Source organism: Eretmochelys imbricata, chromosome 8 (assembly GCF_965152235.1).
Source record: "Eretmochelys imbricata isolate rEreImb1 chromosome 8, rEreImb1.hap1, whole genome shotgun sequence".
In the NCBI taxonomy this organism is placed as follows: domain Eukaryota; kingdom Metazoa; phylum Chordata; order Testudines; family Cheloniidae; genus Eretmochelys; species Eretmochelys imbricata.
The window spans coordinates 107,358,595-107,376,367 of record NC_135579.1 but is presented as its reverse complement, the minus strand read 5'-3'; the positions used below and the strand labels follow the sequence as shown (position 1 = coordinate 107,376,367).

The following is a 17,773-nucleotide window of genomic DNA, read 5'->3' as shown; positions in this document are numbered from 1 at the left end:
TTCATTTTTATTCACTAGAAAAGCTTCTTCAGACACCGGAGAGTCGTCCTTAGCGGCGTAATTGAATGTTGGGGTGTTTATGCCTTTTTCAGGAATTTGTGGCCAACTATGAAATTTGCCATTTTTGCTCTGAGCATCCCATGAAATCTGCTGTGGCCACATGCAGCCCTACCGGCAGCCCAGCACGGGGAAATAGCGGAGCTCAGACGGGGAGAGACGCACAAATGTCACTTCTTTTTCTCTACAGCAGCTGCGACTGCAGTTCACACCCACTGTCTGTGCAGAGCCAAGCGGCTCTCTATGCCAACACAGAGCACAGACTGTGGCCTGCTTCCCTTGCAGCCAGCTGGAATCCATTAACCCAGGGCTCCTGGGGTCCAAGCAATGCCCCTCCCGTGAAATAACAGCGTGAGAGTCACAGCGGCCGAGTCCCCAGGCCCAGACCTCTTGCTGATGCCAGCCTAGGTGCGAAGGCGCTTGCAGCAGATCCCACGGTGATGGGGGCCCCAGCAATGCCTTCAACGGCTGGGAGCTTCAGTCACACCCCCCAGTTGCTTTGCTGCATGTTAACTGTTCTCAGCCAGGAGCCTTTCCTCCCCTTCCCCAGCCCAGCCTCATCCGTTGACCTCAGCCTGTTGTTATGGAAATGAGCATGAGGTTGCCAATCCAGCCCTCTGACTTGAGGAGTGGGAGGGGCTGCCGGGGGTCAATGAAATGGGAGTTAGTGAAATAAGTTTCAGAGTAGCAGCCGTGTTAGTCTGTATTTGCAAAAAGAAAAGGAGGACTTGTGGGCCCTTAGAGACTAATGCATCTGATGAAGTGAGCTGTAGCTCACGAAAGCTTATGCTCAAAATAATTGGTTATTCTCTAAGGTGCCACAAGTCCTCCTGTTCTTTTAGTGAAATAAGTGGGGAGGATAGTTCTGAAACTCCTGTTCCTGGCTAGGCGTGGCCCAGTCCACGTGCAGGTCCCCTGCTGTCAGTCAGAGCAGCGTGCACCTCTCCAGCACTGGGGAGAGGGAGGTAATGACCCAAGCTCTTTGTCCTCAGTTACTGGAGGCCATCAGCCAGGGCAGGCGTCAGCGCCGTCAAGCAGACAGGCTGAAGCCCTATATTGCTGCTCAAGTGGACGTGCTGCCGGAGACCTTCACCTTGGGAGACGAGAAGACCTACAAGGGCTTCTACAACAAGCCGCTCTCCGAGGATCTGAGCTACCGCTGCTTTGTGCTGGCGTCGCTGGAGGATGGCGAGACGGTAAGGGCTTCTTGCTAGAAGGGGCATCCCCCTCGCCCCCAGCCAAGGGGCACCCGAGGGGCTCAGTGCAGGGAGCTGGCAGCCTGTTCAGTGGAGTTCCCTGCAAGGTGAGGCGAGCCAGGCAGGTAGCTGGTGTCAGGGAGAGGAGGCGTCCATTGGAACTGCCTTGATGAATGGTGTTTTCCGAGGGAAAGAGCAGGTATCTTTGACATGCCAGGTGAGAGCTGAGGGCAGCAATGGGAGTTGAGCCGGGCCACTGCAGAACTCCAGACTCCACTGTGATGGGGCTGGCTCTGAGACACATTTTTGCTCAGAAAAGTGACTGTGGAGCAGCCGTGTGAATCCAGGCCTGTGCACTCGCAGGGACCAGGGCTCGGAGACAGCCCGCAGGCATCCAGCAGCCTCACCCCCCTTCCTAAACTGCTGCTGTGCTCACCAGACTCTCAGCTGGTGGCTGCGGAGAAACCTCTAAACTGGCATGCAGAGAGGAGCCCGCCAGCACTGGGTGGGTGGAGGAGGGCTGCTCCGTGCACCCTGGTGCGGGGTAGCTCCGGTGCCCTGTAACAATAGGTTAGACATCAGCGTTGTCTGAGTACCCCCACCTTTTTCTCCAGTCTCCTGGCTGTAACGCTCCAACCCTATCTGCCCCGGGACAAGTCAGAGCTCCAGGAGTGCTGAGATGCCACTGGGATCTGCAGAGCAATTTTGCACTCCGCTTTGTGACCCTGTCGATTCTGGAGTCAGCCCTGATGCAGGAGGCGGGGCGGAGTCCTGGGCACTCCAGCTGCCCTGGACTCTGCCTGGCTGAAAAGGGCTGACTCAGAAGAGACTTGGAGGGGAGCTTGGAGATTCACTTCCCTGATCAGAATCTCCCTTGAAAGGGGCGTGTAAGGGAGTACATTCACCTGTTCCCACAGTAACAGGGTCTCTGCTGGGCGAAGCCGTGAAAGCGTGAGTGTTCCCAGCCCTGGTGCCTCTCCTTGCGAAGGCGAAAGGGCACATACCTGGATCAGCTGGCCCAGCACGCAGGGGTCTACGGGAGGAAGAGGATGGCTGCCTCAGTGAGCATGAAAAAGCAGAGCAAGACTTGTGCAGTGAGACCCTCCTGTGGGGGAGGGTAGGAGAGAGGTGGCAGCGGCAGTGTGTAAATAACGGGAGATAATAAAGATGCTCCAGACCCTCCGCTCAGCTCCCACGCTGGGGCTCACTTCTTCAGCCTCGTTTACTTGTAATGGCTCATTAGCACTGGTCAAACTCTCCGTTACTCACAGTGCGTGTAGCAAGATGCAGACCCAGGGAGGAGGGGAAGAGTCCCGGCTCACAATGCAGAGATCTCAGATCACACCAGCCAGGCACCGTGCCCTACGAGAAACGCCCCACTCGGGTAGCTAACTGAGGCATGTGCGCTGGGAGGCGCAGCCCTGGGAGGTCGCTGCCAGCTTCCACCTCGGCAGGGATGGGGATGGATTCCAAGCATAATGTAGACCTGCAAGGCAGCCGGCTAGTAGCTTTACTGCCCCAGGACTCTGTACTGCGTCACCCTGGTACATGGGGCCCATTCACCCGCAAAGCACAAGGAAGTCTGTCCAGTCACAGGGCTGCTTGTCCCCACACCACTCCTGCATTGCATGCTGTGTCCCAAGAGTCGGGGCGAGCATGGTTCGTCACCAGCCAGGCGCTGGGAGCACGGCTCATCGGGGGCACCTGCTCCATCTCGAAAGGGCCAGGCACTAGTGGGTGCCCTTGGAAATCTCATCCTCGCTGGGGCTCCTTCCTTGCTTTGGGGGGAGGCCAGGGGACGCTGGAGTCTCAGGCCCCCTTGCAAGCCCAGCAGGTCAAACACTCAGAAGCACTGCTGGCTGGAGCTGGGAAGGAGGCTCCAGGTGATAATGGCGTTTAGCCCTGTCTTCTGTGGGACCTGTGCGCCTTCCTCAGCAATGAGCCCCTCCCTCCCGCTGCCCACTCCCCTCCCCAGCCTCGTCTGGCAGAGACAGATATGGAGTTAGCTCGTCCCCCTCCTCACCCCTGTGTCAGGGTCCGGAGAGCGCCAGACACCTGGGGGCCCTGAGCTATCTCCCTAGTGCCCCTAATGGCCGCACACAGACATTGGCCAGGGAAGGAGAAGAGCCTGAAGTCTGCAGAAGCCTATGTGGGGCGTGCAAGGGCACATTGCCCCAGCAGAACCTGCTGCCAGGGCCACTGCAGGCTGCTGATAAATCTGACTAGATGCAATGCACAGGTCCAACGCCGGAATGGGGTCGTAGATAGCAGGCCTGTCCGTATGCTACTCCTGTTTGTACCCGGGATGCCCAGGAGAGGAGATCAAGGTGTGCATTTATGTGAGGCTCGCTTGCTTTTCCCACCCGCCCCTTCGCACCTGCACCCAGGTGTAGTGTGTGTCTGAACTTGACCATAAAGCAAGCAATGTGTAGATCCACGGGCACCTCTTCTGTCTCCAGGACTTTCTGTCTGTGGCAAGGCTGGACAGTTTCTAGTTCCTGAGCGTAGGGCAGCAGGTACCACTCTGAGCAGCTCCAGCTTTCTCTCCAGGCGGAAGGGATTGCTTTTTGCAGCATTTAACCCCTCTGACCCAGTAAGGCTGAGCTGTGAAGCGACGCCATGGCGACATAAGCCTTAGCAACGGCAGCATAACAAGCCTGCAGCTGGGCGTTGGGTCTGTTAATCCTGCCCTGCTGTACTCGCTCTAAGAAGCAGCCTCTTGGAGGCCGGAGGTCACGGGGCCACCACACCTAGGTCTTTGGAAGGACCCTGCTAGCGAGAGACCCCTGCGCCAAGATTTCTGCTCACAGAGCTGACACACAGAGACGTCTCTTGTCCTTTTGTTCCCTCAAGAGAAGTGTCTGGCCTGGCAGGGGTTCTCCTACTAGAGCCCCATCCTGGGGAGATGTGTTTATATTGGCATAATAGGTGTTATAAACCACTTAGCGCTCATCAGCCAGCCGGTGCCCGGGATTTCAAAGCCTGTAATTTGCTAAAAGGTTTTTTTTCTCTCCTGCTAGCTCACGAAAGCTTATGCTCAAATAAATTGGTTAGTCTCTAAGGTGCCACAGGTACTCATTTTCTTTTTGTGAATACAGACCAACACGGCTGTTACTCTGAAATCTGTCACCTTACCTGATCACTCTGGTTACAGTGTGTATGGTAACACCCATTGTTTCATGTTCTCTGTGTATATACATCTTTCCACTGCATGCATCCGATGAAGTGAGTCTCTAAGGTGCCACAAGTCCTCCTGTTCTTTTTGCAGCTACAGACTAACAGGGCTGCTAGTGTGGGGAGTTGCTCTTAGCTGGGCTGTTCCATTTCGGCACCTAGGGAGCTTGGCTGGCTGGCTGGCTGGAGAATTGCTCTAAGTTGGATTGTGCCATTTCCCAGGAGCAGGAGGGGGACAAGGCGGATATCCATGTGTGCTGTGTCCTGGCTTGCTGGCACGATGCCCGGGCGCACGGGGAGCCCTGGGTGTGGGAGCCAGGCCCCCCCACACTGGGCAGAGGCAGGGGGCCATACAATAGGATGGAAGGTGGTTGTTTCCTTCAGCCTAACGGATGTTTGCATTCCTCCCCCCCCCGCACCGTGCTCTGCAGAAGAGGTACGCAGCCAGCCCCTACTCGGATGAGATCGTGATGGAAGTGTCTTCAGCAAAGCAGCAGGACGAGCCCGAGATGCTGTGGGTGATGGGACCGGTGCTGGCCGTTATATTAATCATCATCATCGTCATTGCTATCCTGCTCTTCAAAAGGTGAGAGCCAGGCCTGCTCCCCACACAGCATGTCAGCACCTAGGGACCTCCCTCCCTCCCTCCGTCAGACCCACGTTCCCCATCCCCATCTGACGCTGCCCCTCCCAGTTCAGGGCCTACGGGCATGGTGGAGGACGTGCGAAGCAGCATATAGGGCTGGTTTGTAAAGGCAGTAGACGGCTGGCTGGGGGCATGAATGTGAATCCCCAGGTACAGAAAGAAGAGGGAGGCTGGAGGTCCAGGGCCCCGGGGGAAGGGGAAGCTATCTGTCCTTGGTGGCATGCCAGGAGGAGTCCCCCCTACTCTCGGGTTAGCTGCCCCAGGTTGGTTTCCAGAGCCGGAGTGTCCTGGTGAAGTTGAAGATGTGGGCGCCTGATTGGCCCCTCTCAGGTGCCCCTCCTGAGGAGCCTGCCTGCTTCACTCCGCTCCTCTGCAGGCCAAGGACACTCGGGGCTAAACCCAGACAGAAATGCTGCTGCTCCTCCTGATGCCCCTCACAGCTCTAGCTGAGCGCCCCACTGGCGCTGCGGGCTCCCTGCTGAAGGACCAGCCCTCCAAGCTCCCTGGGTTAGTCCCCATACCTGGGCCGTAAGCTCTGTAGTGTGACCCGTTATTGTAAGTCTCTGTGATGAGCTGTTGGTTCATTTACATGAGTTTCTATAGCCCACTCAATTGTAATCGGTTAGAGTCTATCAGCTCACCTCCTGGATTCTCTCTTTCTATGTGTATTTTGTGCTGGGGGAAGGGAGCTGGCTTTGTTCTCTGATTCAATGGAGCTCTGTGCATGTGCAGTCAGTGATCACCTCCTTTCTTCTGTTTCTGCTTTTCTCTGGATCTAGTAAACAAGAAAGGTAGGAATCTGTTTTCTCTTCCGTCTTCGATTAAAGTTTAAAATCTACTTCCCCCTTTAAGAACCTACTGTCTGGTGTGTCCCTGCTTCCCTGTGTGCAGGCATGGTGAAAGCCAAGGGTTGAAGGCAGTGGCCACATCCTACCCCTCAGCCTTTAGCGATTCACGTGGCCGACAATCACAGGTCACAAGATTTGTGCCAGAGTCTTTTGCAAATGGGTTACAAATCTAGAAATGTTTCAGAGTAGATTGTAGGTGATTATAGGGGTTTCTTTGCACTCCCAGAATAGCTGGTCTTTCAACTGAGAACTTAGGTGTCTGTAACATGGTGTCTCCTGCAGCTGGTAAAGTTTACCCTGACCTTACCACGGGTGCGATGCCAGCTTGTGGCCATTGCTTTGACAAGGGACTTGTGCTGCTTGGGAAAGTGTCATCTGAGCTGGGCTCCATATTTCAACCCCTGCCTTGACGCATTAGCCCACGCCCAGATGGCCCTGTGTGGCAATTCACCTGTTGCCAGGAAGGTTTCTTTTAAGGAAGTTGACACACACAAGTGGTTTCTGAGCCACGCAAGGAATGTTTTGTGGAAGCCCAGGGCAGATATTCCCTCATCTGGGTTTCCCTCTGTCTGTCTATCTGTCTGTAGGTCCCTTTGGGTGCTGGGCCCAGCTTGGCTTAGTTTTGTTTTGTTTTATTTGTGCTCCCCAGACCCTATTGTGAGATGGACTCTTCAGAAATTAAATTACTCGGTTTCATTGTGCTCTTCACTTGGCATTGTGAGACAGCAGCACCCGGCACACAGTGCCTCCCAGCTCTCCTCCGGGTGCTGAGTCCGGCTGGTTTCTCCTAAGGCTTCGCTCTCTAGCTTCTTTTCTGAGGGGTTTTCTCCCTGGAGTTCTAAATTTCAAATGCAAATGGATTGAATCCAACTATTGGTACATTGCATGAAAGTCTGGACAGCCTGGATTTGTTGGTTTCACAGAAGCCCTGTGTGGGCTTTTGAAACTGACTAATATCAAACACCTCTTTTGCCTCCTTCCCCACAGAGACCCAAGTCACATTGTCCAAGGACTTGGGGACCAAAGTACGATAGCATATGCCGTGTCTCACCATGGTGTCTGAGAGCAGGAGAGACAGTGCTTTCGTGTGCACTTCTCCCTCTCCTTCCATTGATGCTGTTAAGTCCGGGAACTCTCCTGTCTGGCTCTCAAAGAGTCAGAGGACTTGGTAGATGCTTGGATGACTCCACATGGTGTGAGGATCACATGCTGCTCCTCCCCTGCCGATCGCCCCCAATGTCTTGTAGTCCCAATATCCACACGTTGTGGCTGCAGACTGAACTTCAGTCATGGTTGGGTGCCCCGAGTGAAGGAAAGTTCTGTTGCCTAGAATCAGCAAACAATGAATGACGTCTTGCCGCTCCCCACAGCCGGCACTAATGCAGAAACCCGTGTGCACAGCTCTGTATCAGTGTGTATGTAGTAATACCCTGCCCTGGAACAGCACCTTTCCTGTCAGGTATGGGAGACTCTGGTCAGCCACCAGTCCGAAATGCAGCTACTTCTGGACGGAACATAGCAGCTGTTAAAAATGCCCAGCAACTCCTCAGAACAGATTAGAAAGGGGAGGAAAGCTGGTGAATTTAGATGGGGACACAAGGTAAAATTGGCCTGGGATATTGGTGACAATATGCTCGTCTCCTACAGAAAGCTGTGGGGTCTTTGATATTCACCAGTGGGGCAGCCCCCTGGGTTTATGTTTTGTCCAAAAGACAAAGCCTCCAGTATCCCAGCAGCACCCTCTAGTTCTACGCTGAGGCATTTGGGTCAGCGCTGACCCAGAGAAATGTCCCCACTTCACACAGCACAGTGCCCCCTAGCACCGCACGGGGGCATTCCCTTTAGTTGTAACCCAAGGGGAAGAGCGGTGCCATCTGAAACATCCATAGCACTTCTTGCAGTGCCAAGTTTGCCTTAAAGGTCTCCCATCCAATTACCAATCTGGTCTGTCCTTCCATAGCTAGTGAATTACACCAAGATCAGCGCCCAAGGTGGTGACATAAATACAGCATTAAGAGACAACAGTGTGTTTTATTGTCCCGTTAATACATGCCTTGGGTGCCTTCAGCCATTCCAGACATGTATTAATGGCCCAATAAAACATACCCTGAAGAGTCTTTATGCCATTACACTATGGTTCTTGACATTTCATTTCTTTTAATACTTGGGGAAAAAATTGACGATATCCTTCCGCTTCAGGAAATAGTTCCTAGGGAGAGTAAGAGGTAATGGGGTTTTGCTTCCTCTTCTTTGCTTCTGATAAATACATTGTGCGGAATATGGCGTCTCCTAAGGGCTTCCCACACACTTGCTGGGTAAGCCCCTGTCGTCCTGCAGTGTGAAGTCAGAGTGCTCATCCGCGCTCTGTAGGTGGAGAACCTTAGGCCAGTGACACGGTCCCACAGAGAGGTGGTGGCCCAGCTGGGTCTCAGATGCAGGAGTCCTGACTCCTCCTGGCCCCCTGCTCTGAACACTTCCTGCCAGTCCCTCCCAGAACTGGAGAGAGCCCAGGAGTCCTGACTGCCACTCTTGTGCGCAGCCCTCGCCCCGTCCCCCCACACACACATCCAGCATGGCCCCCGGCTGCAGCCCTGGGCCAGGCAGGGGGGCTTTTAAGTGGTTTTGCTTTCCCTTGTGACAGTGACTGGGCAGCTGATTTAGCTGCTCAGGGAGTGGCGCTCCCTGCCCCGGAGTGCAGCAGCCGAGCTCATGGTCAGAGGAACCCATCAGTACATTCAGCCCCCCGTGTCTGCCTTGCTGGCAGGCAGCTGCCTGAGCACCAGCTGTGCGCATGGTCACCATGCTGCTCTATGGGACTTGCACTTCCTCACTGTGCCCCTCAATTGTGTGTTTTCCTTCCCTAGGAAAAGAGCCAACTCCCCCTCATCAAAGGACGAGCACTCCATCGGCCTCAAGGACTCCCTGCTGGCTCACTCCTCTGACCCTGTTGAGATGAGACGCCTCAATTACCAGACCCCAGGTAGGATGCTGCTGCCGTGCCTGCCCTCGCTGGGGTGTTCCAGAGCTCCCTCCCACCTCCAGACACTGGGCCGAGGGGATTTCACTCCCGGCACTCTCTGAAATGTTCTGCCCCTTCCCAGCCATAGCGATAAGGCCAGTGGTCTTTGTGCAGAGTTCCCACATCTCTGCTCCGTGCGTTGACATGCTGCTCCCCCGGCCGCACAGGGCCTGGAGGGGCCAGGAGGCAGAAGCCTGGTGTGTGTCAGGCCCTCCCACTCCCTGCTGGTTAGCGAGGCTTGTACACTGCAGGACGTGGCTGCACGGTGGCTGATCAGGGGAATTGCTGCAGTGTCTGTGCTGAGGCTCTGGCAGGGAGACTTCAGGGCTCAGGGAAGCTCTGAGGATTTTCCATTCTGACCTGCCCGAGGGATGTTGGTTTGTGCTGGCGCTGACCATGTCCGAGGAGTCTCAGCCTTGCTAACAAGCAAAATGAGGGAGGATGCTGGCCTGCTGAAGAGGCTGTGCTGTCAGACAGCAGCTGTGTCTGGGCAGGGCAGGCCCCTTCCCACACTGAGATCTGATAGATGGCTCCAGAGGAGGTTACTCCTGCTCTGCTCCTGTGTGGAGAAGCAAGGGAGCTGTGAGCACAGCTCCTCCCCAGCACAGAGAGGGATGCTGCTGGGGGCAGTGCTGGCAGCCCAGAGGACGAGGGTTCGGTCACACCCAGGGAGTTTTGCGTGCAGTTGGTTGCTGTGGAGCATCACCAGTCTTGCCTGCACTGTCCTGTGGTGCCTGGCATCCGCAGACAGTGTATCAGCCGCTGGAGGCAACTGTACTTTCCAGTGCAGAGACGTCTCATGCTGCTGCTTTGTAGCCCATGTGTCTCTGAAGGCTCTGAAAGCACCAGGTCTGTCATTAGTGTGATCAGAGATCAGCACGCCCAAGCTAACTGAGCCCCTTTCAGAATAGCCCAAGTCCTCGATGCAGCAGAAGGGCCACTGGGTTGTCTCTGTGGTGGGGCAGTTAGCAGTAAATGAGGGCACGCCCCAGTCCCTGCTGCCTTCCAGCCTGTGAGTTTTCCTAGGACGGAACCTACTTTCCCTTTCTTCCTGCTGCTTCTTTGGCTACAAGCTTTTGTCTAATGGGAGGCTTTTGAAGGGAGTGTGTCCTGAGGGAACCCTGCTAGGTCTGGGCAGGGAGGGTGAGCGAGAGCTTTCTTCTTACCGCTGGCTCGCAGCTCTTTGAGTCAGCCCCACTTCCCAGCTCTCCCCTTCCTCTGCCGAGAGGGGAGGTTGGACAGGGCCAGGGCTGGGGGGCTGCAGGAGGTTCAGGCTTGTGTAGCTGCTAGACAGTACTCATGCCAGGCTCGTGTTCCACATGGAGGGGAAGGATGCGGTGACAACTCTGCCATAAATAGTGGGCTGTGGGTCTCATCAGGGTATGAAAAGAAGCAAATATTACGCAGCAACTTTGGAGAAGATTGTTTGTTACTGTCTTGGGAGAGGGAGGAGCAGTCAGCTAAAGGAGGAGCTGAGAGCTCACAATCAGGGCTTTGCCAGCGCACAGAGTGCAGGGCTGAGGCTGGAGCTGGGGATGGGTGAGGTGCAGCAGCAGGGCCTTAGAGTGACAGTACCTGGGGGTTTGCTCAGACTGCTTGTGTGCCGGGCACGTGCTTTCCAAATCTGGTTTCCATGCACCGGCCGCACTCCCCAGCAAGAAGCAGCCATGGTTCCTTGCAATTATTTGGAGCACTGGGGCTGGCTGGGATTTTGTGTAGGATCCTGTCCCCGCAGGGGCCCTGGATGCATTCATAGGCCCTACCCTTGGGCAGAGGATGTCAGATGTGCTTCTGTCACATGCTGCACAAAGGGGCAAGACCCTACACAGATCTGCACAAGAAACACATTTGGTGGGCAGAGGGGTGCAGGCCTCCCCCTGCCTCCCATCCCCCATGCATCAGGACAAATGGAGCACAGATGATAGGCGTGAGGGAAGGAACGCCCAGTTCCCCAGAGATGGCTCTGTTTCCTTGGCTGCTGAGCCCACGTCTCCGGCGATCTAGCGCTTCCCTCCCAAGCAAAGTTTCTCTCTCACTTCCTGTCCCTCTAATGCTTCTGCTGAGTCTCGGCTGGTGGGAAGGGGAGTCTCATGGCTAGAAATGCGGGGACTGTGCTGATGAATGAAGGGGCGTTGACGGGCTCTGAGCCCAGGGGGCACAAACGGCACCTTTGCTGTCCGCCATCCGAGATGCATCCCCAGCGCTGTGTGGGCATGATACGAACGAGACATGTTGGAATCAGACCTGCACGGGCTGGTGGCTGATAGTTCCTGCTGGAGACCATAGAGGCTGGGAAAACCTTGTTTAATGCATAATTAATCCACCTGCCATTATTAAATTTTAAGCCTTATTGCTTTAATGGTTCTTGCTCTAGACCCAGGTTATTTCACGAATTGTCAGCCTCTTTGTACTAATGTGCCATTTGGCCAGACTGTGTCTCTGCTAAGCGGTAGAATGTGTTGCAGTGAGGCCTCTGGCTGAGCCCAGCTGCCGGAGAGGACAGCGGCCAGCTGGAATTCCAAAGGCCTGACCCTGCAGCGGAAGCTAGGTTGGGCGGTGCCGTGTTCTCTGTCCACCAGGAAGAATGTGATTCTATCCCCCTCCCCAGTGCACGTCCGCTCCTTAACCTCACACCTGCCTCCCCCGGAGGCATGGGCAGTCGTAGGGTTTGCAGCCGGATGATGGAGGGTCAGGGTGGGATGTGTGTTCATTTCACATACTCAGAGCAGCACATTAATTTGTACCCCAGCGGCAGTAAAGTGTGCTGGTTGGGGTTAAAATCTGACTCTTCCACTGCTAGGTTATCACAGCTCCCCAGCCAGGCAGTGCGCCCGTGTGGCTTGGATTAGTGCAGGAGGGAGCCTCCAGCTTGTCCTTGCTTTTATGCAGCAAACTCTGCTCTTTCCTTTGCATCCTCATCTCTTTGCCTTTCCCTCTCTGAACCTCTGCGATGATTGTCTGACGGCTAATGGGATTTCTGTTCTTGCCCCGTTTTTTTTCTTTGCAGGTTCCAGTGTCCCCAGTTGCCCGAATATCTCAAGTTAGTTTTCACCCTCCTGTATTTATCTTGACACTTTGCTTTTCTTTCTCTTCCCCTTTCTCTCATCTCTGTAATTTTTGTTATGATGTCATTGAAGGTCACCCTCACTCACAGCAGATTAGAGTGGCAGTAATTCCACTTTCTAACATGATTAATGGGCCAAGACCTCCCACACAGGCCAGGTTCTGGTGCTATTTGTGTCACACTCCAGCAGTTCAGCACAGCACAAAAGCAGTCTGGGGGCTACAAGGCTTTTGGCCTTGAGGATCTCACTAAAATAATCCCAGCTGATTAGCAAACAACTCTTTCTCTTCAGAGCTGCATTCCAGTCCAGCTCATGCAGCCCAATCTGCTGTGTCCCTTGGCAGATCGCTGGGCACAGCTGGGCATGGGGCACTCTGCAGCTGTGAAGTTCTGTCTCAGGTGTGGGCAGGACAACAGACATTTCCTTAGAGGCAGCCAATTAAACCCCCTAAAAGGACAAATTGAAGGGCCTTCTGTGGCCCAGGGGTTGAACACACTCTCCTTTCGCCTTGGATGGACCAGCTCTGGCCACCAGTGAAATACAGCAGAGGGGACAGGTTCTCTGCATGCTGAGGGACTCTTGTCAGGGCTTGTCTACACATGGAGTTATTCCAGAATAGTTGCTCCACTTTAAATCCACACCCTGCATTAATCCAGAATAACTTGGGTGCGTACACAGCCCTCAGCCTTCAAATCACCACACAGCTGGCCCAGACCACAGGGCCTGGCCAAGAAGCAAGCGCAGAGCAGTGTAGGAGCAGAGCTGTGTGAGTAGCTAGGAGTCTCTGTCTCTCGTGAGCCTCAGACTGAGTTCACCCCCAAATAACTGTAAAGGTCTGTCTCACCGGTGCTGGGGAGCCAAGTACGTGAACAAGAGCTGGGAATGGCACCCCCTGGCCAGTATTAAGGGCTTTGCAGCCTGCAGTCCTGTCGGGATTAGTGGGGATCTCTGGCCTCCCCCACCAAGGGCCTGCCGGAGCGTTCTCAGCACTTCTCTGATCTCCACTCTGCCTGCTACAGAGGCCTCCCTGGAAACGCATGTTGAAGTCAAGGAGCTGTGCAGAGCAGAGCTCTCCAGACCCCTCCCCCTGGCATATGTGGGTGCTGTTCGGGAGCCACTGTGCTGGGGAAGGTGTTGCACCCCTCCCCCAGGGCTGCTCCTGGAGCTCAAGTGCTCCCAGCCTGCTGCAGCATGGCCCTGACCAGCTAACGGGGAATCCCACACGGCAGGGTGCAGCTGCAGCTGTGGTGTGAGCTGTGGTCCCATGGCTCTGCCATGCTGAGGCAGGTACTGCACCGGATTGACACACAGCACACATCTTCCAGCCTGTGTCCCCCTCCCTGCCAGCTCTCCTACATGCCCATTACTCGCACAGCTGCTCCCTGGTGCCCTGGCGCAGCGCATGGACGGCTCGGGGCTACGGAGCACTGATCTGTGCCCTCTGCCGGGTGGGGCAGTGGCCTCAGTGTGGAGACCAACAGCGAGTCACTGGTGAGATGACCCTAATGCCACGGCAGAGGGACCCCACCTTGCCCCAGGTCGGTTGTCGGGCAGTGCTCTATGCCATGGCGGGGGTGGTGCTCGCGGCACTCGGTGGAGGGAGGGCGCACGTGTGGGGCGGACTCCGAGCACTGTGCAATTCCCTTTAGACGGTGGTGACAGGCCTCGTGGCTGGGAGAGTTGGCGGTTTGCCCAGTGGCTGCGTTGCAACGTGCAGTGACGCTTGCGCGTTGTCACCTGGTGGCTTGTCACTGCTGGATGGATGCTCCTGCTGGGTTGCTGTAGTAGCCCGTCACTGCCAGCCAGGGTGCCCCGAGGCTGCCCCGAGGCTGCCGAGCTCTGTTGGAAGGCTCCTGGCTGGGCTCCAGCCTGCCTCCCTGCTTGTGTACCAACAGCATCGCCCATTAATCATCGTTAACCACGTGGGGTTTCTGGGAAACCCACAGAGCAGCCTGCGGTGCCACAAGCCTTGAGAACTTGGATGAGCTGTTCTCCAGCCACGCTCCTGCCAGTTTGTCAGTTCAGGATCAGAGCAAAGGGTCCTTCGGGGCCTGGGCTGTAAACCCCACATGCTGTAATAAGGCTCCCTCCTCTGATCTCTGTCCTGTCCCCGTGTGATACAGCCCATCCCTCCTGGGGCTCTGCGCTCCTCACCAGGGACAGGCGCCAGCCAGCCGGACCTCCCAGCAGGGCCATGTGCCATCAACGCTCAAACACACTGGCCATGGGGACTTGAGAGACACAGGCCAGCTTCCTACAGGGCCTCCAGCTCCTGCCAGCCTGCCTGGCACAGCCGCAGCGCGGTAGAGGCAGTCAGGCCAGTGAGTGGGAGCCCTGAGGTCCTTAAGGGCCCAGGCCTGGCACCCAGCTCTGCAGAGGAGGTGCCTGCGGTAAACCCAGAGCTCTCCCTCACAGCTGCTGGTTTGAGATGCGAGGGGGCAGGCCTGGGGCCGGGAATCGTGCTGCCCCGCTCGGGCCCCTGGGAGCATCGGTGGGTAAATAGCAACTGGTGTGCATGCCCCTTCGGCTGCCACGAAGACTAGCCAAGGCAGGGGCTCAGTAGCCCCTCTGGGGACCCTGTAACCGTTAGGGGTAAGTCCTGAGACCACCCCTCCCCCGGGGAACCTAGCGCTCTTGAGAATCAGTGTGTTCAACCTCAGCCTGTGCGGGAGCCCCGGCAGAGCATTACCACCCTCCTCGGCCTGTGAGCGGAGCGGGGCTTCCCCTCTGCACGGCCAGGCCCTGTGCCCACGTCTGAGCATGCTCACCTGGCCATGACCATCCTGCACATCCCGTCTGTTCTGTCCCCCGCGCAGCATGCCGCGGGCCATCCATCCCGCCCAGCGCGTCCCATAGTCACTGCCCGCCTCCAGTGTGCTGCCGTCGCGCGCTCCTGCCTGGCGCAGAGCAGTAACTCTGCCCTCCCCCTCTCTTCGGCCTGCCAGGTATGCGAGACCACCCGCCAATCCCGGTGACGGATCTCGCTGACAACATCGACAGGCTGAAGGCCAACGACGGGCTGAGGTTCTCCCAGGAGTACGAGGTGAGCTGCAGAGAGGGAGACAGGCGTACATGTGTTCCTGGGAGACCGACCCGAGAGCCATGCGCAGCGGGGGGGGCCGGTCCGTGTGCAGCATCCCCCAGAGGAGGCAGCATTGAGCTTGGCGGCTCTCCATGCTGCTCCCATGGGTGACTGGGCTGTAATGATGGGGCCCTACCCTGGGGAGATGGCCTTGGGCAGCAGAGCGCTTGCTGGCCCTGGTGGTGCCAGGAGCGTAATCCGGCTCAGCCCAGTTACGTACACAGGGAGTGTGAGAGCAGAGCGGTTCCTGGCTCTCAGCACCCCGCCCGGCACTGGGCTTGCGCTGAGCTTGTTTGTTCTGCTTGATCCAGGCCTATCCTGGGCACTCGCTCTGCAAGCTGCGCCCTGCAGCTCTGCCGAGGTACGTCAGGCCAAACCTCCGACTCCCTCCACACTCACAGCTTCCCTGTGCACCCCCTTTCCAGACTAGGTTCCCCCCCCCCCCCACGCACCTCAGCTCCAGCTCCCCGGCTGCTTCCCTCGTCACACGGCGTAGCTATCCCGAAGCGCCCAGGCCTGATCTGCAGCACCCGGTGTCCCACATCTGTCACGACACTAAACACCCTGCTCTGCTGATACCCCTTGGTCCCTCCCTAAGTCTCCCTGCCCCCCCACCCAGTGATGAGCTGCCAAAACCTTAACAACCGGTTCCCTCCTCACCCCACGAGGGGGTCGTGGCCCCCCCCGCCCCCCCCAGGGACTCCTGTCCCATCCAACCCCCTGCATTCCTTGACGCCCGTCCCCCCGCCCCGTCCACCCCCCTCCCCTGTCCCCTGACTGCCCCCAGAACCGGGCAGGAGGGTCTCGTGGGCCGCCATAGTGAGTGCCCACCCCGCCCCTAAGAGCCAGAGGGACCTGCTGGGGGGCGATGTGCGGAGTCCCGGTGGTGCTTACCTGGGGCAGCTCCCAGGAAGCATCTGGCAGGTCTGTCCGGCTCCTAGGGGCGGGGGAGCGTAGCTGGGGGGGGAGCAGGGGGAGCAGCTGCTCCCCCCACTGATCACATCAAAAGTGGCGCCTTAGGCTCCGACTCCGGGGGTGCTCCAGGGCTGGAGCACCCACGGGGGAAATTTGGTGGGTGCAGAGCCCCCAACGGCAGCTCGGCACCCGGCCCCAGCTCACCTGCGCTCCGCCTCCTCCCCTGAACGTGCTGCCCCGCTCTGCTTCTCCCACTCACCCAGTGCTCTTCTTCTCCGCCCCCTCCCCCGGCTTCCCAGGAATCAGCTGTTCACGCGGGAAGCCGGGGAGAGCTGAGAAGCAGGCGTCCCGCAGTCCCCGCCCGGGTTACCTGCTGCGGCGCGGGTGACCCTCCTCGCGCCCCCCAGCTCCCCTCCGCTCTGCCTCCACCTCCCTGGGCCTGAGTGCGAAGCCGCCCCCTGCTTCTCAGGCCTCCCCAGCTTCCTGCACGAACAGCTGGTTTGCGGGAAGCTGGGGGGGGCGGGGCGGGGGGCGGAGAAGCAGAGCAGGGCGGTGCATTCAGGGTGGAGGCGGAGCGGAGGTGAGCTGGGGCCGGGGGCGGGGCAGGGCAGGGAGCTGCCGGTGGGTGCTCTGCACCCATCAAATTTTCCTCATGGGTGCTCCAGTCCCGGAGCCCCCACAGAGTCGGCGCCTAAGGCGCCACTTTAGGCCGGTTGTTAAATTTAGAAGCCCTGTTAGAACCGGTTGTCCCACAAAAGGACTTCTAAATTTAACAAGCGATTCTAGCGAACCGGTGCGAACCGGCTCCAGCTCACCACTGCCCCCATCCCCCCACTCTGTGGATACCGCTCTGGCCCCCCACTGTGCTGTTACCCCCCTCGATCCCCCCCCACTCTTCTGATTCGCTTTGGTCCCGCCCTGCCCCACCCCCCGCTCTGCTGATACCCTCCCTAGGCCCCCCACCCTCCCTGCTCTGTGGATACCCCTCGGTCCTGCCCTGGGCCCCCATCCACTGCTCTGCAGATGCTCTTAGGTCTCGCCCTGGGCCCCCCAACCCCCACTCTGCGGATACCCCTTGGTCCCGACCTGCAACCTTCTCCCCACTGTTTAATTCCTGCAGTCCTTCCTGCACCACAACCCAGACCGCTGTTGCTGCTCCAGTGAGCTGTAGCTCACGAAAGCTTATGCTCAGATAAATTGGTTAGTCTCTAAGGTGCCACAAGTCCTCCTTTTCTTTTTGCCAATACAGACTAACACGGCTGTTACTCTGAGAACCCAAACCGTTATCACTCGTGGTTGGGCTCCCCTGCCACCTCTCCCCTGTTTCCTGAGGAGCCTGCCAAGCCGGGTGTCGGGAGGTTAATGAGCACTCGAATTGCTGCGTCTGTCCCTGGCATGCTCCAGCCCTGCTCCCACTGGAGCCATTGGCCAGACTGGCCGATCAGTCTGAAAAGTTCTCATTTGGGGAGAAGTTCCCATGCAGCCATTAGAGCCGCAGCGGCAGTCGAAATGTTTTCCTCGGCTTGCATACATCCCTAGAGGAGCCACTTCAGCTGTGTGGGGCATAACTCATAAATTATCCCGCCCCCCCCACAACCCCCAGTTTTAAGTGGGGCTAGATTGGGAACGAGTCCTGTGCATGTGTGATCGCTGCTGTTGGAATTGTTATCTGCCTCTGCCTGGGGCCTCCCCCTGCTGGAGCCTATCTCCATGGACTTATGCAATGGGATCAGGACGCTTCCCCACAAGATACAATGATACATGCTGGAAA

General features: G+C 57.2%; 1 protein-coding gene across 1 annotated transcript in view; it reads left to right on the top strand.

Annotated features, from left to right (window-relative positions):
• The window catches only part of PTPRF (protein tyrosine phosphatase receptor type F), a 358,571-nt gene that overhangs the window by 311,130 nt on the left and 29,668 nt on the right, over nucleotides 1-17,773 (top strand). The window contains exons 20-25 of the mRNA XM_077823717.1: nucleotides 1,050-1,253; nucleotides 4,859-5,013; nucleotides 5,853-5,864; nucleotides 8,786-8,901; nucleotides 11,948-11,980; nucleotides 14,951-15,048. Coding sequence (XP_077679843.1) covers nucleotides 1,050-1,253; nucleotides 4,859-5,013; nucleotides 5,853-5,864; nucleotides 8,786-8,901; nucleotides 11,948-11,980; nucleotides 14,951-15,048 — 618 coding nt within the window. The remainder of the gene's footprint in view (nucleotides 1-1,049; nucleotides 1,254-4,858; nucleotides 5,014-5,852; nucleotides 5,865-8,785; nucleotides 8,902-11,947; nucleotides 11,981-14,950; nucleotides 15,049-17,773) is intronic.